The sequence below is a fragment of the Heterocephalus glaber genome, unplaced genomic scaffold, assembly GCF_053883595.1.
Source record: "Heterocephalus glaber isolate CG9 unplaced genomic scaffold, H.glaber_assembly_v1.0 deba00001571, whole genome shotgun sequence".
NCBI classification, from domain to species: Eukaryota; Metazoa; Chordata; class Mammalia; order Rodentia; family Bathyergidae; genus Heterocephalus; species Heterocephalus glaber.
In genome coordinates this window covers 1366682-1387571 of record NW_028258356.1, presented here as the reverse complement: position 1 = coordinate 1387571, position 20890 = coordinate 1366682, and the positions used below count along the sequence as shown (strand labels likewise).

At 40.4% G+C, this 20890-nt stretch overlaps 2 protein-coding genes and 1 pseudogene across 7 annotated transcripts in view; 1 reads left to right on the top strand and 2 right to left on the bottom strand.

Annotated features, from left to right (window-relative positions):
* Rab3ip (RAB3A interacting protein) overlaps window positions 1-2997 on the bottom strand; it is a 72216-nt gene extending 69219 nt beyond the window's left edge. The window contains exons 1-2 of one of the 3 annotated variants that reach the window (XM_021258531.2): window positions 2776-2924; window positions 2007-2324 (exon numbers count right to left, since the gene is read on the bottom strand). In XM_021258531.2, the coding sequence (XP_021114190.1) occupies window positions 2007-2017 (11 nt within the window). In that variant the 5' untranslated portion in view covers window positions 2018-2324; window positions 2776-2924. Of the gene's footprint in view, window positions 1-2006; window positions 2325-2368; window positions 2511-2775 lie in introns of those variants that run through there. The other 2 variants (XM_004845053.3, XM_087192491.1) reach the window with 2 other exon arrangements.
* Window positions 2998-3090: 93 nt separating this feature from the next.
* Best3 (bestrophin 3) overlaps window positions 3091-20890 on the top strand; it is a 77938-nt gene continuing 60138 nt past the window's right edge. For 3 of the 4 annotated variants that reach the window (XM_087192487.1, XM_087192486.1, XM_087192485.1), the window contains exon 1: window positions 3091-3410. The gene's annotated coding sequence lies outside the window, so the exon portion shown is untranslated. The remainder of the gene's footprint in view (window positions 3411-20890) is intronic. The other variant, XM_087192488.1, reaches the window with a different exon arrangement.
* LOC101726245 (ribosomal oxygenase 2 pseudogene) lies at window positions 18202-19984 on the bottom strand (annotated as a pseudogene).

Genomic DNA, 20890 nt, shown 5'->3' with positions numbered 1-20890 from the left:
GCTAAATTAAAAACAATTCTTCAGTATTATAACCTACAAATGGAGAGGTAGTGCAGTGACTAAGAGCCAACGATTCCTTAGCAGTGTAACTTATGGAGTGATGTGAATGCAGTGGTTAACAACACTGGTACTGAAGACAACTGCTTGATTTCCTAATGTAGGCCTATCACTTAATTATGACCTTGGGCAAACTATATAACCTCTCCATGTCTCAATTTTCTCAATTATAACATGGGGGTAAAATACTACCTATTTCTAGCTTGTTGTGACAGTGAGTGGGGATAGTGCTTAGAACAGGACTTGGCACAAGAGAAACAGCAGACTTAGTAACAGAAGTAGCAGTGGCAGCATCATCATCATAAGAAACCTTAGGTATTTTTACCCAGAAACACGAATAACACCACCTTTCATCTGTATGCTTCCTTATAAATACAAAGCCCTTTTTCAGGATGTGCAGACCAGTAATGTAAGGAACAAGAGGGTTAAGAGTTCCATTTTGGACAGTCACAGTTTTTAAACCTGGCTTTGCCATTAATCAGCTGCAGTATATGACCAAGGATAGTAGTTAACTAAGTAACTACTGTCAAGTTATTTCTATTCTCTGTACCTCAATTTCCTGATTGGTAAAATTCGATAAACCACCTACATAACAAGAATGTCCTGAGGACTAAAGAGTCAAGGTACCTTAAAATAAGCACAGGGCATGACATACTGTCAAGCTAACGTTTTTTCCTTCTTCCCTCCCCCACATTTCACATGGAATACCTCATTAAATCCTCACCTCATCATTATGAAACCCATGATTGGGCTAGACATAAAAAAACAGCCAAATACTGGCAATTTCATATGTTTCTACCTAGTACTATTTCATGTACAAATGTAGACAAGCTCAGAAAAGTTAAATCATTTACTTAAGGTCATATGCCTAGTAAGTGATGGCACTGAAAGTTAAATAATTCTTCATGAGTCCAGCTTTTTTGGATTAATTTTTGGACTAATTTGTTCTGAACTAATTTGTTCAGTGAGATCTACTAAGGAAGGAAATACATGTAAAACGAATGTAACTTATAAGTTTTTGTTCTGCCATACTAAAATACGAGTGAGCTATTTCTACAAACTTCTCAATTTACAAAAAAATTATTTGCAGAGCATCTATCTGTGTGTTGGGGGAGATTAAGGGTTTAGAGAAAATCAAAGGTAAAGAATATTAAAGGGAGCATATGCATAACTACACTACTCTAATTCAAAAAATACAAATGGATCTAATTAGATACTTCACTAACTGGACACAAAACAGCCGAACATCAAATAATCATCCTGGTTGAAAGGTGGATGTACTCACTACCACAGATGAGTTGGTTTGGGAAACACAAGGAAGAGTTACATGGAACACTCTGGTTCACAAAAGTATGCATTAACACATAACACTGTTGTGCTGAAAAAAGAAAAAAATTAGACTTTTCTTCTAATGGTAATAAACTATTATAGTAAAATTATGTAACTGTTAAGTTTACTTCTATAAATCCCACTCAGGCTTTAGGATTGTTTCACATAAGCTACATTCTGAATACAATTTCCAAACATGAAAAGTCCTATCAAAATGCGCAGTACTGGTAAATAAATTACACATGTTAACAGAACAAGGCCCCATAAAACTGGTGAAATATTTAACAGTATCAAATATTTACTATGATGATCTACAAACTATTCTGCCTCTTTTCTCCTTGATTTGTCATTCACCACTAAAAAAAAAAAAAGCCCTGCCTGTACAACAAAATAAGGGCAAAAACCAGAAACTGGGTCTTTCAACAGATTTACTGTAGGACAATTTTGTTTTAATCTTATCGGCCTCTCCAATTATGCAATCATTCCACAGCAAAACATTACAGGGCTTTTCCCAGACACTGAAAGGCAGGAGTTGGGGGAAAACAAGATGTATAACAGGTAGCGTTGGAATAGGCAACTTTCGAGTGAAACTAAATTGTTCCTATTTTTCAATATCTTACCCTTTGGCCATTACAGATTTTTTTCTTTTAATCCCGTAAAAACTGTCAGCTCTTCAAGTGCTGCAGATTCCACCTAGCATCATCCCCCGTCCAGCCCTGAGGCTGGCTTTTCAGCGGGCGGCGGTGAGGAGCTGTCAATGCCGGAGCTGTCAATGCCGGGAAGGCACTGTCCTCTCCCCCAAACTCAAGTCTGGCAGGACTGAGCTGCCGCCTAAGGCGCGACTCCAGGCGCTGGCTCTTCCCCTCCAGGTTTCACCGAAATCTCCCGAGGGTGACCTCTACTCCTGGGCACGGCGCTTCGCACGACGTTTACTAGGACTGGGGCAGGAAAGAACTCCCTCAGCTACCGCTTGATTCCGTACCGGGTGCCGCGCGCCGTCCGTGCTGCGACCGGGTCCCGACAAGTTCGGGAACTCTTTACTCCTCCGTGACCCAAGCCCCCCGGGGCTGGGCCGCGTTCGCCCGCAGACTGCCACCCAAGGCTCAGAGATCATCACCCCGGGCGCCCGAGACCGCGCCCCCCGGAGCAACGCGCCTGGGCCCGGAGAGCATTGAGGAGCCGCCGCCCGACGCCCACCGGGTGCCCGGCGCCCCGAACCCGTCGCGGGTGACGCGGGGCCCGCGCGCCCAGGCGTGGAAGCGCTCGCCGGCCCGGGCCGCGGAGCCTACACCTGCACCTGCGGCCGGCAGACGGGAGGCGGGCAGGCGCGCGGCGCCAAGGGGGGCGGTACTCCCGCCCCGGGCCGCTCCCTCCCGCGGCCACACTCACCTGACGAACCCAACGCCCGTACTCAGGGGCGCTCGCAGAGCAGCACGGAGCGCGCCCCAGGGAGCGAGAGCCAAAGGACCACGGGCCGACCCCCGCCTACTCCGCCGCGCACGGCGCACTGCGCCGGGAGCCGCCGCCGAAGGAGAGCTAGATTGCGCCTGCGCCGGAAGCGGGGTCGGGAGCCGGGAACTGGGAGCGGCAGGTCCCTGCGGAGAGAAGGCGGGGCTGGGAGCGGGGCGGGGCGGGGCGGGGCGTGAGTGGGGCCGCAGGGGCCAACGCGCTTCCGCGCCCCCTGCCGCCAGGCGGGGCCCGCCGTGGGTCCCAGGTGCCTCCGCGGGCGGTTTCCCTGGAAACGACCGGCGGCTGCCCAGAGAGGTGTTTCCCGGCCCTAGAGACTGCCTGGAGATACCTTACAGCGCCTTGGGCTCGCCAGGAGTCGGAGGAGGCGCCTTCACTGTGAGTTGAGGACTGGTACAACCAACCTTAGGGTCGGCGCCCATACTGTATATACCTTATAACGTGTGTGTGGAGGCCGATGTCAGGGAGAGCCTGATAGAATCCAGATCCCGTCATTCCAGCAACCGTGCCAGCATTTGAGAACGTCCTTTCTGTGCCTGCCTTCACCCATCTTTTGTGTAAGCGGTTTTATCAAACTTCCACACCACATTAAGACTTCCCAGTGGAAAAAGTGAAATTACAGACAGAACCATGCTCCTAAAAGCCTGACAAAAGATAAGCAGTCAGATGGGCCGGGGATTTAGCTTAGTGGTTCTGCTGCCTGCCCCGAAAGTGCAAGGACCCGAGTTTGACCTCCGGTACCAAAAAAAAAAAAAAAAAAAAAAAGCAATCACAGCCTAAGTTTACTAAAAGAAAGACTTGCAATTTGTGTGATACACATTGAACAGGACCATTATTCTATGCATTGATCTCATCTTAGAGAAGGTAAAGAAAAGTAGGTTATAAATGTATTCCATTGGAATCAGAATTCTTGGTTTTGAATCTGCCACCCCTACTATCTCTGTGATCCTGGGCCAGTTGAACTCTCATCTTAATTTCCTCACTAGTAAATGGGTAAAATAAGAATACCTACAACAATGAGTTGTTGAGAGTTTGAGTGGTTTAAAACATGTAAAAACTCAATGTATTACAAGACAGAGTGAATACCAGCTGTTATTATTAATTACTGTTGACATCCACCTATAATCCAACAGAAACCTAAAAATTCACTTTTATTCCAATCTGTTTTTATGTTTTACTCCATCTCCTGTGTATTACCATGTCTTATCTATTCTAATTCCCAAATTCTGTCTCATTTGTTCCCCGCTAAATTATGATCTTTCTTTTTTGTTCTTTCCTTCATCAAACATTTATTACTCTAGCATCTATGTGCCTTCTGCTAGACATAGGGACAGGAAATCCCCTCCAAAGACTAACCATAGGGAGAGTGGTGTGTTAATGACAAGGGAATAAATACATAATAAACTTTGAGGGCTCCCTAGTCTTGCCGTACTCTCACACATGTCTGACTTTATGCCATTTCCAAGGTTAGTTATTTCCTGGTTCCCTACCTTTCCTGGACCTAGCTAATTCCTGCTTATCCTTCCAGGCATCAATTCCATTATAAACCTTTCACTGTTGCTTGCCCCCCAGCCTTATTCCACCCACTCCAGTATGGGCTCAGTGTCCCTACCTGTAACTCTAAAACATCTTACCTGTTTCTACCACTTTTTATACAGAACTATAATTGTAATTTTTTTCTCTACTTTCTTAATTAGATTATAATCTCCTTGAGAGCAGGCACAAAGCTAAATATGCAGTAGAACTGACTCACATTAAATGCAGAATGAGTGAATGACATACATGCAGAGTACACTATCTTGGTATATGAATGTTTAGAGGACAGGCCCTATAATATGTTCTACATTTGACCATGGGCCGGGGACTTAGCTCAGTGGTTCCACCGCCTGCCTTGCAAGGTCCCTAGTTCAATCCCTGGTACCAAAAAAAAAAAACTACGTTAGACCTAACATATCATACACCTACAGGAAATAGTAACAGCTATGTGCCTACACTGGTCCATTTGCAAGTCATCTACCATCCACAAGGCTCTTTGGAATGTATTTACAAGTATTCCCCTTGGATACTTATATTACTAGCAGTTTGAGAATGAGAAGGGTAATATGGGTAGTTACCTATAATAATACCTCAGCTTGATAACACAGAGACAAAGATATATTACAGTATGTTAAACATTCAGGACCTCAGCCTATAAAGTACATAAAATGTCATGAACATCCTGTTAGGTTGCTTATCCATATATCGAAGAGACAAACACAAATTTTAAAACATTATAAATTTTATAAAGTACTCAAGTTTACCTTCTTTCCTTTTCATTAAAAAATAGATTATATAAGTAATGTCAAATACAACATATAAAATAATACTTAATTTTATAATTTGAAGATTTTCCCATTCATACTTGGGGCCAGAAGATAAAGGAAATAAATACAAAGATATTTTAAATTGGGCAAGTCATTCTAAGATTGTTACCCTTAGTTGTAACTTTTGTTACTTGTTTGCCACATTTTATTTATAAAGTTAAGAAAATTTGTAAATTTGCATGGTATCTCCAGTTTAAAACAGACTCCACATTATTTTAAATCTGTCTTAATTACTTCCTTTGTCACTGGGACAAAATACACCATACCCACAATTCTAAAGACATAAGGTTTGTTTTGGCTCATAGTTTGTAGAAGTTTCAGTTCATAGTCAGCTCTAAGGCAGGGCAGCATGACAGAAGGGCATGGTAGAGAAGGCTTGTTTATGGCATGATAGGAAGCAGAGAGAGAGAGATAAAGGGAGGAGGAAGGGAAATATACTCTTCCAGGCCACACTCCCAGTGACGCACCCCTTCTGACCAGACTTTACCTCCCAAAATCACAGCTATAAACTCCTCAGTGGACTAATCCACTAATCCACACCCCCATGATTCAATTACCTCCAAAAAGCCCCACCTGTGAATGCGTGAGCCTTTCGGGGGAGTTATAGTTAAAAACTATTACATTCCGTCCCAGCAATCAAAAGACTTAGGTGTACCTCTTCATGCAAAATATATTTAGTCCATCTCTAAGAGTTGCAAAAGTCGTAACAGTTTCAGCATTGCTAAAAGTCCAAGTCCAAAGTCTGAGATTTAAGGCAAACTCTTAGCTGTGAGGCCCTGTAAAAATGAAAAAAAATGTTAAACACTGCCAACATACAAATACAAAGGCAGAGGTAAACATTCCCATTCCACAAGGGAGAAATGGAGAGAAAGGAATGAGACCAAAGCAAGACCTAAATCCAGCAGGGCAAACATTAAATCTCATAGTTTCATGCCCAGCACCCTGGGTAGTCTGTGGTAAGATGTGAACTCCAAAGGACTTGGATGACCCTGCCCCTCCAGCATTGCTGGTATAGCCCTCATGACTTCTCTCTTAGGCCAGCTTGGCTCACTCCTTGCATCTTTCCTTAGACATTCCATGTTCTTGGCTTTTCCAACATGCTGGGTGTCTCCACTTCTGGCTTCACTCTCACAGCTTCACACACTGCCCACTCATGGGCACATTGCATGGCCTCCCAGGCCTTTTTCTGAAATCTGGGTGGAAGTCTTCCTGACTGTCATGGCTTATATCTAGATGCACCCCACCCCCGCCCAGCCTCATGCTGTCATAGGTGGGGCTTTTCAGAGGTAGCTGGATCTATGGTGTGCGAATATGAATTAAGGGTGTGTGATAACCAAATTAGCACACTGATTGGTTTATCATAGTTCTGGGTGTGGTTAATGGGAAGGCCCATCTCAGGTGTGGGTGGCACCACCCAAAAAGCATATAGCCCAGAGGAGATAAAAGGTAAAGGGAGGCTGCTGCTTGCTGCCTCCTGCCTTCCCTTTCATGGACTGTTTCTCCTCTGCCAGCCCCTCTGCCATGCCACCCTGCCTTGGAGCCAGCCAACTATGGACTGAAACCTCCACAGACTGTAAGCTAAAATAAACTTTCCCTCCTTTAACTTGTGGGTGTCAGGTATTTTGTCCCAGCAACAAGAAACGTAAGTAAGATGCTGACCCCACAACTCTTGCATTCTTCAAGCACATAAAACCAGCACCACATGGATGACACGAAGGTCTGCCACCAACCGTAGCAATAGCTGAACTCTTTCGTATCAAGGCTGCACAGGTCTCCAAGTGCCTAAATGGCTGAGCATGATCAACTGAATATCAAGGAATATCAATTCCCTAGGTGGCCTTCTTCCAATAGAGTGCTCTGAGGCTCTCTTCTCAAACCAAAGTCCTTCTTCACCTTTGTAATTTTGGGCCTGTAAACCGTAGGGCCTTGCTGATTCTTCACATTCCCTCAAGGCATTTTTCCTATTGTCTTGGTGTGAAGTACTTGGCTTTTTTTTTAAATCCTAATCTTTTTAGCAGCCAAGCTCTCTCTTGTTCTATCTTTACAGGCCTCAACTTTTCAGGAGCTTCCTTTCTGGCCAAACTCAAAACTCTTACCTTGAATCTCAAGGTAGAATTGGCTAAAAGCCCTAATAGTACTCCAGCCACAGCCTCAACATCAGACTGCCTTGAAATTTCCTCAGCCAGATTAATTAGTCTGCTGGGCTTAATCTTAGTCTTCCTTAAATCTCAGGATAGGAGCAAAATGTAGGCAAATGTTCTGCTGAAGCACAATAGACATGGCCTGGAATCCAAGGACTCCAATGGAGTCCTTGTTCCCAACTGAAACCTCCTGATCCTGGTCTTTTCTGATTGCCTTTTTGTCAGTGTTCTGGTCCTCTGAGCTCTGACCAGAATCTGCCATCAGTGCTTGGTTTACAGTATTCTAGGGCTAATTCTCCAGCCTGCATCTCCAAACCTTTCCAAACTCCTCCTGTTAACCATTTCTAGATGATTCTGAACCACATAGTCTGGCAGTCACAGTAACAACCTCACTTCTCTGTTTTAATAACTAAGACCAAAATCTGTCTTAGTTACTTCCCTCATAGGTAGGACACAATATCCAACACCCATGACTCTAAGGAGGAAAGGTCTATTTTGGCCCACAGTCTGTAGAAGTTTCAGTCCACAGTTAGCAGGCTCCATGGCAGGATGGCATGGGAGTGGAGAAGGAACTCATGGCATGGCAGTGGGAAGCAGAGAGAGAGACGGGGGAGGGAGATAGACCCTTCCAGGTCACACCCCCAGTGACCTACCTCTTCCAACCAGGCTTTACTTTCCAACATCACACTTAGTTTTACTTCTGACATCATACCCCTATGACCCAACCACCTCCCAAAAGACCCTTCTATGAGTGCATGAGGCTTTGGGGAAGAGGGAGATCCAGATATAAGCCATAGCAGAGTCCTTTACAAAAACTAGCTTGACATAGGCCAAAAGGTAGCTATTCTTTATGTTTATAGGCAGGGAGCTTAGACCACTAGAGTTAGACCCTGGTTTTTATAGTGCAGGTTGATACTTTACAAAACAATGAAGTTCCAACTCTTGGAAAAGCATATTGGACTTTCATATCCAGCAGTGTGGCACACTAGAGACTGACAGATTCTCCCACCAGAAGCAACCAAAAGTGCTAGGTAGAATTATAAAAAAAATTATCAAACATATCAACGAGTTGGCAAGAACATAAACACTAGGAGCAAAAACTAGGTAAAATTGGAATTCAAATTGTAATAACAATGGAAAAATGGAAAAAATAGATTGTACCAACAATAATCTATCATTTTCCTGACTATTAGAATAGTTTCTTGTGGGCTAGGGCCTGCATTCCCTTAAAGATTTGCTTTTGTAACACCTATACAAAAACAGTGCTAGAGGCTAGGGGTGTAGCTCAGTGGTAGAACATATACTTAGCAAGCTTGAGGTCCTAGGTTCAATTTCTAGCACATTAAAAAAAAAAAGCACAGCAGTCTCTACAGCATCTTTCATTAGATCAATTATAGACAACTATGCATGTTTGGCCCCTTCTCTGATATTAGAATAAACAAATAGAAAAAATTGGAGGGCTGAGAAATGATTAACAGAGGGCTTACACTCTTTTAAAAGATATGATGCCCTTTAAAAATCACCTTAACAAACTCTATACATATAAAAAATGTTTTAAGAATTGTCTTTAGATCTAACTTACTTATCTCTCACACGCACAAACAAATTGCCATTCACTAAGCAAAAATTTATTGTTTCTCTATGCCACGCATATAAATGACCTGCAGCAAGAGCAAAAAGGAGAAATGAGATACAATAAGAGGATTCCCTGACTTCTGCACAGTATTTTATTTCCAGATTTCCAGTCTATTCCTGAGGAGCCCTTCATTCCTTCCTACAGGTTCTGTGAGAAATTCTTGTATTCCTAAAATAACTCTCCCTTTTTGCTTTGAATGAACTCCTGTTACTGGCCACCAGAAAGTTATTCTAAACAAAATATTTTCATGGAGGGATTGATTTCTATAGCAATTAAAAACTCAAAGTAACATGCTTAAATAAAATAAAATTGACTCAGCCCTTGCAAGTGTAGGCAGTCCAGGGCTTTCTGATTAACAGAAACTTTCTGTCGTGTAGCTTCACTATTCTGACCATGCAACTTCTACTTTATGATTTACTATAACTGCTCAAGGTCCAACCATCACATTCCTTTTCCAGCCAGCAAAAAAGGACAGAAAGGAGCATACCTCTCTATTTAAGGACATTTGTAGAAGTTGCATATATAACTACACTTAAACCCTATTGGTTAATTATAGTCTCTACTGGTTAACCACATACCCCTGAAAATCAATGGTACTAGCACTAAAAAGGAGAGACCAGGATATTGGAGGTAACAGCAGCCTCTGGCTCATTATCAGACATAAGAATTAATTGAGGGCCAGGGATTTAGCTCAGTGGTGCTGCTGCCTGCCTTGCAAGTGCAGGGTCCCAAGTTCGAACCCCAGTACCAAAAAAAAAAAAAAGAATTAATTGAGAAGATGGATCATACAAGCAGCAAAAAGCAATGTTAGGAAAACATGCAGTATGGTTAGTGATGAGGAGCAATTCAGATTAGCTGGTACATGGAACAAGTGCAAGTAGATAGATAAGCCTGGGCAGTTATGCAAAAGTCAGATTGTGGAAAGATCATAAGTGCCAGGATAAATAATGTAGCTTTTGATAGAATAGAATTATTGAAAGAGTTTGAGCTAGAGTGAAATGATCAAAACAATGCCTTAGAAAGACTAATGTGGTAGCAATGCCTAAAATGCATTTGAGAGGGGAATGACTAGAAGGAAGGAAATTAGGAGATACTATGAGATAGTGAATTCCTGTATTGCAGATAAAACAGAAAAGAAGAAATATTTCGATAACTTTTCTACTATAACAAGTAATTATATCTCTCCCCCACCCTTGCTCTCTCAATCTCTCGCCCAATATCCATTATATAGTTTTACCATCAGTACAGTGATTATACAGGCCATATGATTCACATGGAACTGAATTCCCTTGACTCCAAGGGTGAGCATATGACCCAGGCTTGACCACTCAAAGCATCCTCCTGATCTTTGTGATTGACTCAGTCATAAGCAAATGACTAAAAGATGGCCAATAAGAATCATTTCTGAGACTTTTGGAATTTTTTAGGAAAAGTGAATTTCACTTTCCATGAGAATTGCTGAGAACAAAGATGAGCCTTGAGCTGTTGGCAGTAATTTTAACATCCAAAGCAGAATGTGCCTGTGTTAGTTACTTTCATCTCTTTGCCAAAACAAAATACCCAACACCCAAAGTTAGGGGGGGAAAGGATTTATTTGGCTTACAGTTTGTAGAAGTTTCAGTCCATAATCAGCTGGCTCCAAGACAGGGATGACAAACAGGCATGGCAGAGCAGAAACAACATGGCGCGCACAAGGCAGCAAAGGTAACAAGGGATGTTACCAGCATCTTTCTGCCCCTTTTATCTTATTCAGGCTACTTCGCGCAGGTAGCACTCACACCCTTAATCCTAGCACCCTTGAGCCTAGCATTGCATCATGAAGCAATTCCAGCTTCGAACACTCTAGATCAAGCCTATGACCACATGAGGCTTAGGGGGAAGATCTACACCCAAACAATAACAGTGCCTAAGAATGAAGCTAAAATGGAGAAAGCAGGTCCGAAAGATAAGATAACCAAGTTTGGGTCCTAATAACATCATTTATCTTTTTTTTTCTTTTTATTAATTTTATTGGTACATTTTAGGTGTACAATATAATGACATTCATCATTGGAAATTTTCACCTTTACATAATCTCTCTTGGTTCTTATTTTTCCCCATTCCCCTGCCCTCCCTTCAACCCCTCCATCCCTCCCTATTTACAAAGACTTTGTTTCCAGTTTTTCATTTTCTCGTATTAATTCCATTCCCCGCAAAAAAAAGGAAACATCATTTGTCTTACCGGATCAAGCTGTGCCTGAAACAAAAGACTGGACTTTTGCGATATATGAACCAATAATTTTCTCTTTGCTTAAGGCAGTTTGTGTTGGATTTCCCACCATTTAAAGCTGAATGTACGTAAATAAAGATGAGGAAGAAACCAATTATAATTCTAAGTTTTAAAGACAGTATCATCTACATTAGTCATACATGATATTAACCTGATAAATTTTAGCTCTGATAAATTTTATTTGCTCAAAAAAAATCAAATCTACATTCAAAGGGTAGATATTTGGTATGATTAGTAATGATCACAAGAATGATATGAAATCACTGAAAGTAATTACAGTCATAAAAATATCAGAGATGGAGAAGACCTTTAAATTATCATACCTCCTATTTTCACAAAGAAAACTGACCCCCTAACTGTGGGTGGTGTCATCCAATAGGCTCACAGTCTGGATAGAATGAAACAAGAGGAAGTCAGCCTGAATTTGAAAAGCTCTGTTTAGTTTGAGAAGGTGCATCTTTTGCAACTATTGTTACCAGTGTCCATCAGATTCCAATTTCTTCAGCCTTTCAAATCCGACTCACACCAGCAGCTCTTCAGAGAGCCCCCAGCCCTTCAGGCTCAGACTACACTGCATCCTTGATCCCTCTTGTTTTGTTGTTTCCAGCTTACACGGAGCAGCTACTGGATCCTCTGGCTCTCCAGCTGGAGAGAGAGCCATTGTGCACTCCCACCTGTGATCCTGTAAGCCTATCTAATAGATCCCCTTACCCAATTTTGTATAAATTTCTTTTCCTCTAAAGAAGCCTAATCAATATATATAGTAAATTCCAAAAGAAGACCACAGAAAACATGACTACTTAATTTAGCTCTCTCCTAGAAAAGATGAAGTGGTCCAAAATAAAAAAAGTGCAGAGAAGGCCTAAATAATATAAGGTAGATTGTATACCAATGTTTTATATTTATAAATCTATAGAAATATATGAAAGACAAAGAGTACATTTATTAATATATCCATGGACTAGTCACAAAAATTGACTATGAAACAAAATATGCTCTAGACAGCCTAAGGATCTTGTCTCTCCTAAGCAAGAGGAATGCTCTTTTATTCTTAGTTCCCTTGAACTGTAGTAGCTGGCTTCTCTTTTATTTCCTTTACATAGTGTTATGGTTGGATCAAGAATGTCCCCCAAAAACCTCACGTGCTCATAGGCAGGACATTTTTGGAAGGTGACTGAATCATGGAGGTGATGTAGCTAATTTGCTATTAGGTGTTGGGATCTGGTCAGAAAAGGGGGGTCACTAGGGTGTGACCTGAAAAGGTATATCTCCTTTCCCTGCTCTTCAATTTTCTCTCTGCTTCCTGGCTGCCATGAAGTGAGCAGTTTTGCTGATATTGCCTTGGAGCTAGCTCACCATGCAAGGACTGAGAGTTCTGAAACGGGGAGCCAAAATAAACATCTCCTCCTTTAAGCTGCAAGTATTTTGTCCCACACAAGAAAATGATCAAGACACATAATGAACTTCCAACTAGAAAAAAATCTTTAAAATTGTTGTCATACACATTTACACAGCAATGTTAAGACTGTTTTATTTAAGATTTACATTACATGTACCCAACATACAGAATAGAATAACACAAAGGAGCAGTACCTAGTTAGGTTATCTAACTGATTTTGATTAGCTACAACACAGAAACTTTGCAAGGGCTATTTTTTAAGTAAGGAATTTAAGAAGTTTGGTATAAATGTGGATGTTTACTATAAATGGGATACCTGCAGTAAAAAAAGAGAGAAATGCTTCAATATTAATTCAAAGTGAAAGAAGGTTTTGGTGAACCTTACATCATTCATCAGGTGTGTGTGTGTGATTGAACTTTGCAAGAAAGCTTTTTATCTTGGTGTTAGAATGGAACTTATCATGGTTGTCAACATTCTTTTTTTTTCCAATTATGTTTTATCTGTCGATTTCTCACTTGAACTGTGATTAGGAAGCATATTTTGATTTTAGGTCTTTGCAACATGTTAGGACTTGATTTGTTTTTGTTTTTTTTGGTACCGGGGATTGAACTCAGGTCGTTCCGCTTGCGCAGCAGGTCGGCAAAACCACTGAGCTAAATCCCCAGCCCTTGTCAACATTCTTCATACCTGTGCTCTTAACCATTACCAATTTGGGGGAAAATAAGCAATCTATGCAGTTTAAGTTTATTTTAATGCAGTCAGAAAGCACAGTTATGGGAACTTGTTAAAGAGATGTTTTGAGGTCAAGGATGTTAGAGGAATTAAAGGACTCTCAAAGGCCCGACTTACTCAACATGCAGGCACCCAAGTGACTGCTTCCTTATTGTTCTGATCAAACATCCTAATATGCTGAATGTGAAACTGCAGGGGAAAGGAAGGGCTTTTGTTTCAGGAAGTGAAAATCTCAGGCTTAAAACAGGCATGTTGCCCTGAATTTAATGGAATTACAGATTTCGAGGAGTTGTTCTGCTATTTAGATAGAAATAAAGTCCAAATTGTAGAAGATGCATATTTTGACGAATATGAATCATACTTTACTTTTCTGCAGCTGTTTTTGGTGTGCAAATCTCAAGATGTGTTTGAATTACCAAGTATTCCTCCTATATGTACAACTTGATTGCAAAAGGAATTTAATTTCATAGACCTGAAAGGGAACTATGCTATCAAAAAAGACAAAATTTAATTAGAATTTTAGAAATGACAAACAAATCACAAAATTGTCCTAAATTTTATTCCTAATGGCTTTCTTTCATGAATCTACTGAAATCCAAGCTGGTAGCAACCATATCATCAGCAATAAAAATTTGGACTAAAAATTCAACTATCTGGTGCCTGAATATAGTCCAGACATCTCAAGAATTATTTAGTCACATATATCACTGTCTTGTCATTGACATAATCAAAATTAATCCACAAGTTCCTATTTCAGGCTGATATTTTTCAGGACCAGAAATCCTCTTCCATCATCCCTGTATGAACTATTTCTTGCCAGATAACCAAGCTGTTTTGGCTGCAAGGAATGGGCATCTGCCCCAATTCATTGCCAATAATTCCAACTCGGTGTCCAGATGATTCAGACAATTCTAGAATCTGACCTTGAGGAAAGCACTAGCTGCTGTATGGAAAACATGAATATTGTTTAGCCTGGTGTTTTATAAGGAGTAAATGAACAATATAAACTTTTGGTCTATCTCTTGGGGTCTTAAAATTTCCAAAAGATATGAGTCATCCCTAGTTTTGGTAGACTATATTAGTGCATTTCTATAAACATAGTTGATTCAACGATTTTGAAACTCTTTATATTATTCTAAATGTCTGTAATTTTGAAGAGCACTAGGAGAAAATCCAGGCTACATGAGTATGGATTTCTTTTTATCCCTAAAATGTATACATCACTGTTGTAAAGAATTAGGGAGGACTTCTGGTGTGAATGTGATTGGGCATATTAATATTTTCTTTTTTTATCTTTACAAAACATTCAAGAGCTAAGAGTTCAAAAGCACAGCCTCTACCCCCCCCAAAAAAAATCCACAAACCCATTTTATTCTTTTGCAAACAAGGATACTGACCAGATTCCAATGCATCTGTAAGAATTGGCAAAAGCAGCTGAAACTGAACAGAAATTGTATGGGAGAAAGTAGAGAGAAAAAGAATGTAGAAACAGATCTCAGCAGCAAGAAGGCTCAGCTAAACAGTATTACCAAAAGTGTAATTCCTGAAGGTAAGGAACACACCTTGAATTACTAAAAGATTATCCTCTGTAAAGGGGATGTGAGAACTAGAACAAGCCAGCTAACAACAAAAGCCACGTGTACTCAGTTTGATTCAACACAAAGATATGCCATATTTGCAGGACGCTTTCTGTTCAAGGAGCAACAGAGAAGTGACTTTATACTTAATGAAAAATAGCTTCTCCTTCTCACCCTTGTTCTCACCCATATTGGAAACTCTTACAAATAGCTGGTCCAAGAAAACCTACTTGATCCAATGATGAGAAATAAGAAAGGAAGTAGCACACAACTGATATGTAAAGAAATTATAGCAAAATTTTTGAGGAAAGGAGCAAAATACCAGATGAGGAACATTTTACCAATAAAATGCCTTTATGACAGATAAAAATAAGCTCTGAAAAATATCTTTCTCTGAATTAGGAAAGAATAATGAGACAACTGCCTCTATTAAAATAAAACCATAAGCAAAAATGTAAGAATTCAAGGAAGGTATATATAGAAAGAACAGGCAGTGATGAAATCCAAGATGAAAGAATTCAGAAGAGTAGTAGTAGAAAAGTAAAACCATCACAGAAAGTAAAATTAGAAGAGTATTAAAAAGAAAAGATAAAAATATAGGGAAAAGAAATGAGAAAAACAAGCAATATAAAATGAGATGGAGTAAAAAATGAATAGAAACCATATAAACCCATTATAGTTTATAACTAGATTTCTCCCCAAAGCATCATGAGCTCAGAGGTGCAGCTTTTGGGAGGTGATTGGATCATGGCTGTATGATACTGGATTAGTTCACTGATGGATTTAGAGCTGGATGTGATGTGGAGGAAGTAAAGCCTGATGGGAAGAGGTGGGTCACTGTGGGTATGGCCTGAATGCAGGTTGACACATCTGCCAAACATCGACTGTGTCTTTGCCAGACCCATTGTGAAATGGCCAGAGCGGTTGCACAGCACATCGCATTGCTTTGCATTTTTCTTGCCTCACTTCCACTTTTTTAACTTATCCCCATCAGCCTCACTTGTACTTCCCAAATAAAGCAGTACACAGTAATCCTTGCCTCTTGTTCTCCAGTGTAGAGGGCCCAGGCCAAGACCAAAAGCAAACTAGATATTGAGGCTTTCTGGAAAATGTTGGTAAATGTGCATACACATGCATATACCTAAGCCCTTGTTTATAAGGTAATAAATATGCTCACACTTTAAATCACATATTCCATTAATTGCCCTCAAAAGCATCTTGGCAACACATACTCATATACATTTATATATACATACACACATATTACATATTTCTAGTATCACCTATTTCATCAGAGACTAAGAGGTAATATTTGTCTTATCTTCACACACTCAATTCTAACATCTGCATATAGGAGGAACTCAACAAACATTTCTTCAGTTGAACTGATTAGTGTGGTCATCTGGTAGGTGGTTAAGTAATAACATAAAAGGAAAGGTACACAGAATAAAATCTAAATCATTTCTCATCCAGAAAGCTTAAGACAATCAGTAAAGTTAACAAAATCAATCATCAAACTATATTATCTAAATCATTATCATATTACAGCGCCCAAAGGATAGTAATGAACTTTGATGAGAATTAAGACTCTCCTCTTACCATTTTATTTTTTGGGATAACCAATGAATGCAACTTTAAAAATAATTCTGTTCTTGGTAAGGTAATTCTAGTGCTTGAAGACTACCAAGATATTAAAGCTTGTCAACAGAATCTGACATGACAAGTCATTAGTAAATAATTGAGATTGGTGGTAAAAGTAACAATTACCGCAGGTGCAGGCCACCATTATGTGGCCTAGATCAAGTCCCTGTATCCTCAGTTTGGTCTAATTCTCCCCTTAAATAGCAGTAACAAAAATTGGCCAATTTTGGGCCAGGGATTTAGCTCAGTGGTTCCTCTGCCTGCCTCCCAAGCACAAGGTCCCCGGTACCAAATAAATAAATAAATAAATAAATATTACAGACATGAATGGGGAAAAGAGTTGATGGTAAATGATACACATTTCTGTAATAGTTGTCTGGTCCTATGTGCCAGAAAGTGTTCTAAGTGCTGGGCATTCCGCAGTGAAGTAAAGGGACAAAAATCTTTACCCACGTGGAGTTTATTTTCTAAAATTAAGGAGAGGATAGATGAAAGAGTTACCAAAAATACCAGAAATTCATTTTACCCCTTAATTTCCTAGCAAAGCCAGCTCTGAAAACAATATCAATGCAGGAGTTCTATTATTTCATACCCCATTACACTCTAGCCCACTCTGTATCATGTTCAGCAGCGTCCTCGTCCCCCTTCCCTCCCCAAATGACTTACTCTGTGCTATGTGTGGTCAACTGAATATCAGACTCTCGGGATGGTACTTACTAATGTGTTTTGTTCTAAAAAGCTTTCCAGGTGGTTCCGGTGACCAGCCAGACTGCTTCAGTCCTCTCCACCTTGTAACCCTATCAACTTTTAGCCATTTTGTATCATCTTCCCCAGGTCTTGCTTACTGCATGCTCAAGCTAACAGTAATTTTATTTCAATGACTTTATAATATTAACAATTTGATATTTACAGAGTTCTTTTTATTTACAGAGCATTTTCACAGACCATAACCATTTTATTCATACTACAAGCCCATGAGATAGGCTGAATAGGTTTTACTTTCCTCTTTTTACTACTGAAGAGATTGAAACTTTGAGAATGTCAAATGCCCTTACCTAGGTTGGCCTGGTAAGGAAGAGCAGGGTCAGCATGAGAATCTTTCTAACTCTTTAAGAGTCTCATTTCCCCTGCACTTTTGTGCTGTTCTCTCCAGGCAGAATTTTAATTATTTTGAGAACATTTAATTATAGTAACTCTAATAGTGGAAATGCTAGGCTCCAAACTTTGCACTTGTGGAAAAGATATCCTGGGGCAAGCATGTCTTGAGTATCTTAAGTCAACTAGATAAATTTTCTTTTCCACCTTCAGTTAGGGCCAATGCTGCCAGAATCACTGTCAAGTAATATATATGACTGATTAGACCAAGCAATACAGCCCAGGGGCTGTGTTTATTGGCAGCTGGGGTACTCTCTGTACATTCCAGTGCAGCTGCCACCTCCTTCTTTCCCCATGGTGACTGCTAGAAGCCATCTGCCTCTGCCCTACTCCACTCTGGTCACACCTCCACTCAGCAGTCAGTATCCTGATCCTCCCCTTCATCCTTCCCACCCCCATCTCCATATCTGATATTGTTGGAGTGACATATAATAACTTATTGTCTGACCCAGAACAATTCTGAGAGGAGGGGGCACTTTTATTGAGTATATCAGGACAAGTGCTAACCAAGATGGACCTGAGTAAAAAAGACCCTATTTATTATCACCAAATTAGGAAGCAAATTTTATTCTTTTAAAAAAACTTGATTTTTAAAAAAATTTAACATGAAAAAAAAATTCTACATGATACATTTATTGAAGTTGTGCCTTTTCTACCACACTAGATTTTTAAAACTTTAAAAGCATGGTTTGGTCACATTCTGGGACATCTAGTATTTTACTATTTTTTCTTCCATGTGCCCATTAGTACAAGCATATCTCACAACAGACACACTGTAAGGTAAGGGACGGTGACATTCTCTTCTTGGGTCATGTGTATGGCCATTGCTCTTACTCAGTGAGTGGTCTCAAAACAACAGTACCTACCTAGCACCTATATCTTCCCTTTAAAAAAAAAACACGAGGGCCGAGGATTTAGCTCAGTGGTTCTGCCACCTGCCTTGCAAGCACAAGGACCCAAGTTTGATCCCATGTACCAAAAAAAAACAAAAACAAAAAACAAAAACACGAACATACAAAATAGCAACTATTTGCTTCTAAAAAGGCACAGAACTACTTGGATTAAACATTCCATCCAGAGGGATAATACTAAGCTCTCCTTTTTCTCATCTGTAGGTAGTTTCAGGTTCTTGACAGAAATAGCTGAACTGTTCCAAATTTGCTTCAGTGCATCCACATGTGATAAAAGAAAGCGAAGTCTATGAGACTCTGTTTACTCATTTCCCATTATGTGTGTGTCTCTCTCCTGTTCTTTAGAGAATGATAGATGTAAACCATCTTTTCTTGAGCTTCATTGGATCGATTCTGATCTGGCCCTACTGTGAGGATGATGTGGTCTCTAAGCAGTCTCACTATGCTATCCAACCCTGGTAATGTACCACCTGGTGTTGACAGCTCTGTTCCATCTCTTACATGGTAAGGAGGAAGTCAATGTGTAACAAAATCCTTCTTCATGTCTGATGAAAACAGTCCTTACTGCCCTCCAGGCTTTCTGCAAGAGTCCTCAGAAAGCCACTTAATCTTCTTGTTGCAACAGCCGATGTTTCCACCTGCTTCAAGGTGAACTCAGGCATTGGTGCACCAACTCGGGCCTCAGACTCCACACTACTCAAGTGCCAGGGCCACTGTGGGCAGGTAGAGCCACCAGGGCTTCTCTCCCTTTAGCTGCAGGATGAAAACTTCAACATCTCCTAATAGGGAGGTAGGCCTTGACATCCGGCAGGGGTTATGTATACATTTGAGCCAGCCAAGGAGTCAAAGAAACTGTTTAGCTTCTCCTGGATCCTCCAAAGCTCATCCTTAAATCTCTGAGGTTTGTGAAACTGAATTGTTGCCCTTTTCTGACCAAAATCTTTTCTCAGCTGAAGAAAGTGCACTTTAAATTTAAAACCTTCTTCCCGTTGACCCACAGGCAGACATTCACATCTCTTCAGTAATACATACCCTGGCTGCACAGACTGAAGAAGTCTGTCAGCCTGAAGAGAGATTGTTATGTGGCTAGTGCAGGGTTATCCCTCTGAATGAGGAAGGGGCTTCTTCTCCCAGAATTCCCTGAAAAAGTCTCTGTCTTTTTGGGTAAGATTAAACTTTCAAAGAGACTACTGGGGCTATCAAAGTTTAAAGTGGAAGCCCCACCAACTGCCTCTACCTTCACCTGTTTACTGGGAACAGGGCCCTCTTCCTTCCCATTCTCCATAGGCTTCACATTCTTTGGCATTGTTCTGTGTTCAAGACAAAGCAAGGAGGAAATGCAAACATATAAGAGCCAAGGCTTTCTACTTTATTGAGTTACCAGAATTGCACAAATGTTGTTTTCTTCTTCTCTCTTGTCATTATAACTAAGCAGTATTTCGGCTACACTGAGGACTGAGTAAGTAAAATTAATATTCAAGCCTGGGGAGGAAGGTGAGTCTTTACAACTGAGCACTAAAGTAGTGTGCAGTCCGCAGCATAACCAACAAGGCTTGTTAACAGGCAAATGCCTGGGCCCAAAAAAACTTCACCAAAAGACTTAACCAAAATCAAATTCTGTAGCATAGCTGGATACAAAGTCAACACTCAAAAATCAATAGCATTCCTATACACAAATAACAAACTCACTGAGAGAGAAATTAGGGAAACAACACCTAGCATTCAAAAAAATGAAATGCCTAGGAATCAGTCTAATGAAGGAAGTAAAAGACTTTTACATGGAAAACTACAGTACTCTGAAAAAGGAAATCAAAGAGGATATCAGAAATGGAAAGATATCCCTTGTCCTTGGGTAGGAAGAACCAGTATAATGAAAATGGTCATACTTTCAAAGTTTTTATACAGATTTAATGCAATCTCAATCAAAATTCTATTAGCATATCTCACAAAATTAGAGAAAACAGTCCTAAAATTCATTTGGAACCAGAAGAGACCTAGAATAGCAAAAGCAATTCTGGGCAACAAAGGCAAGGCAGGGAGCATCACAATCCCTGACTTGAAATTATACTACAAAGTACTGTGATAAAAACAGCATGGTACTGGCAAAAAAAACACAAAAACAAAGGATCAATGGAAGAGATTAGAAGTTTCAGAAACAACTCCAAATATACTCAGCCACCTTATCTTTGACAAAGGAGCCAAACACCTTCAC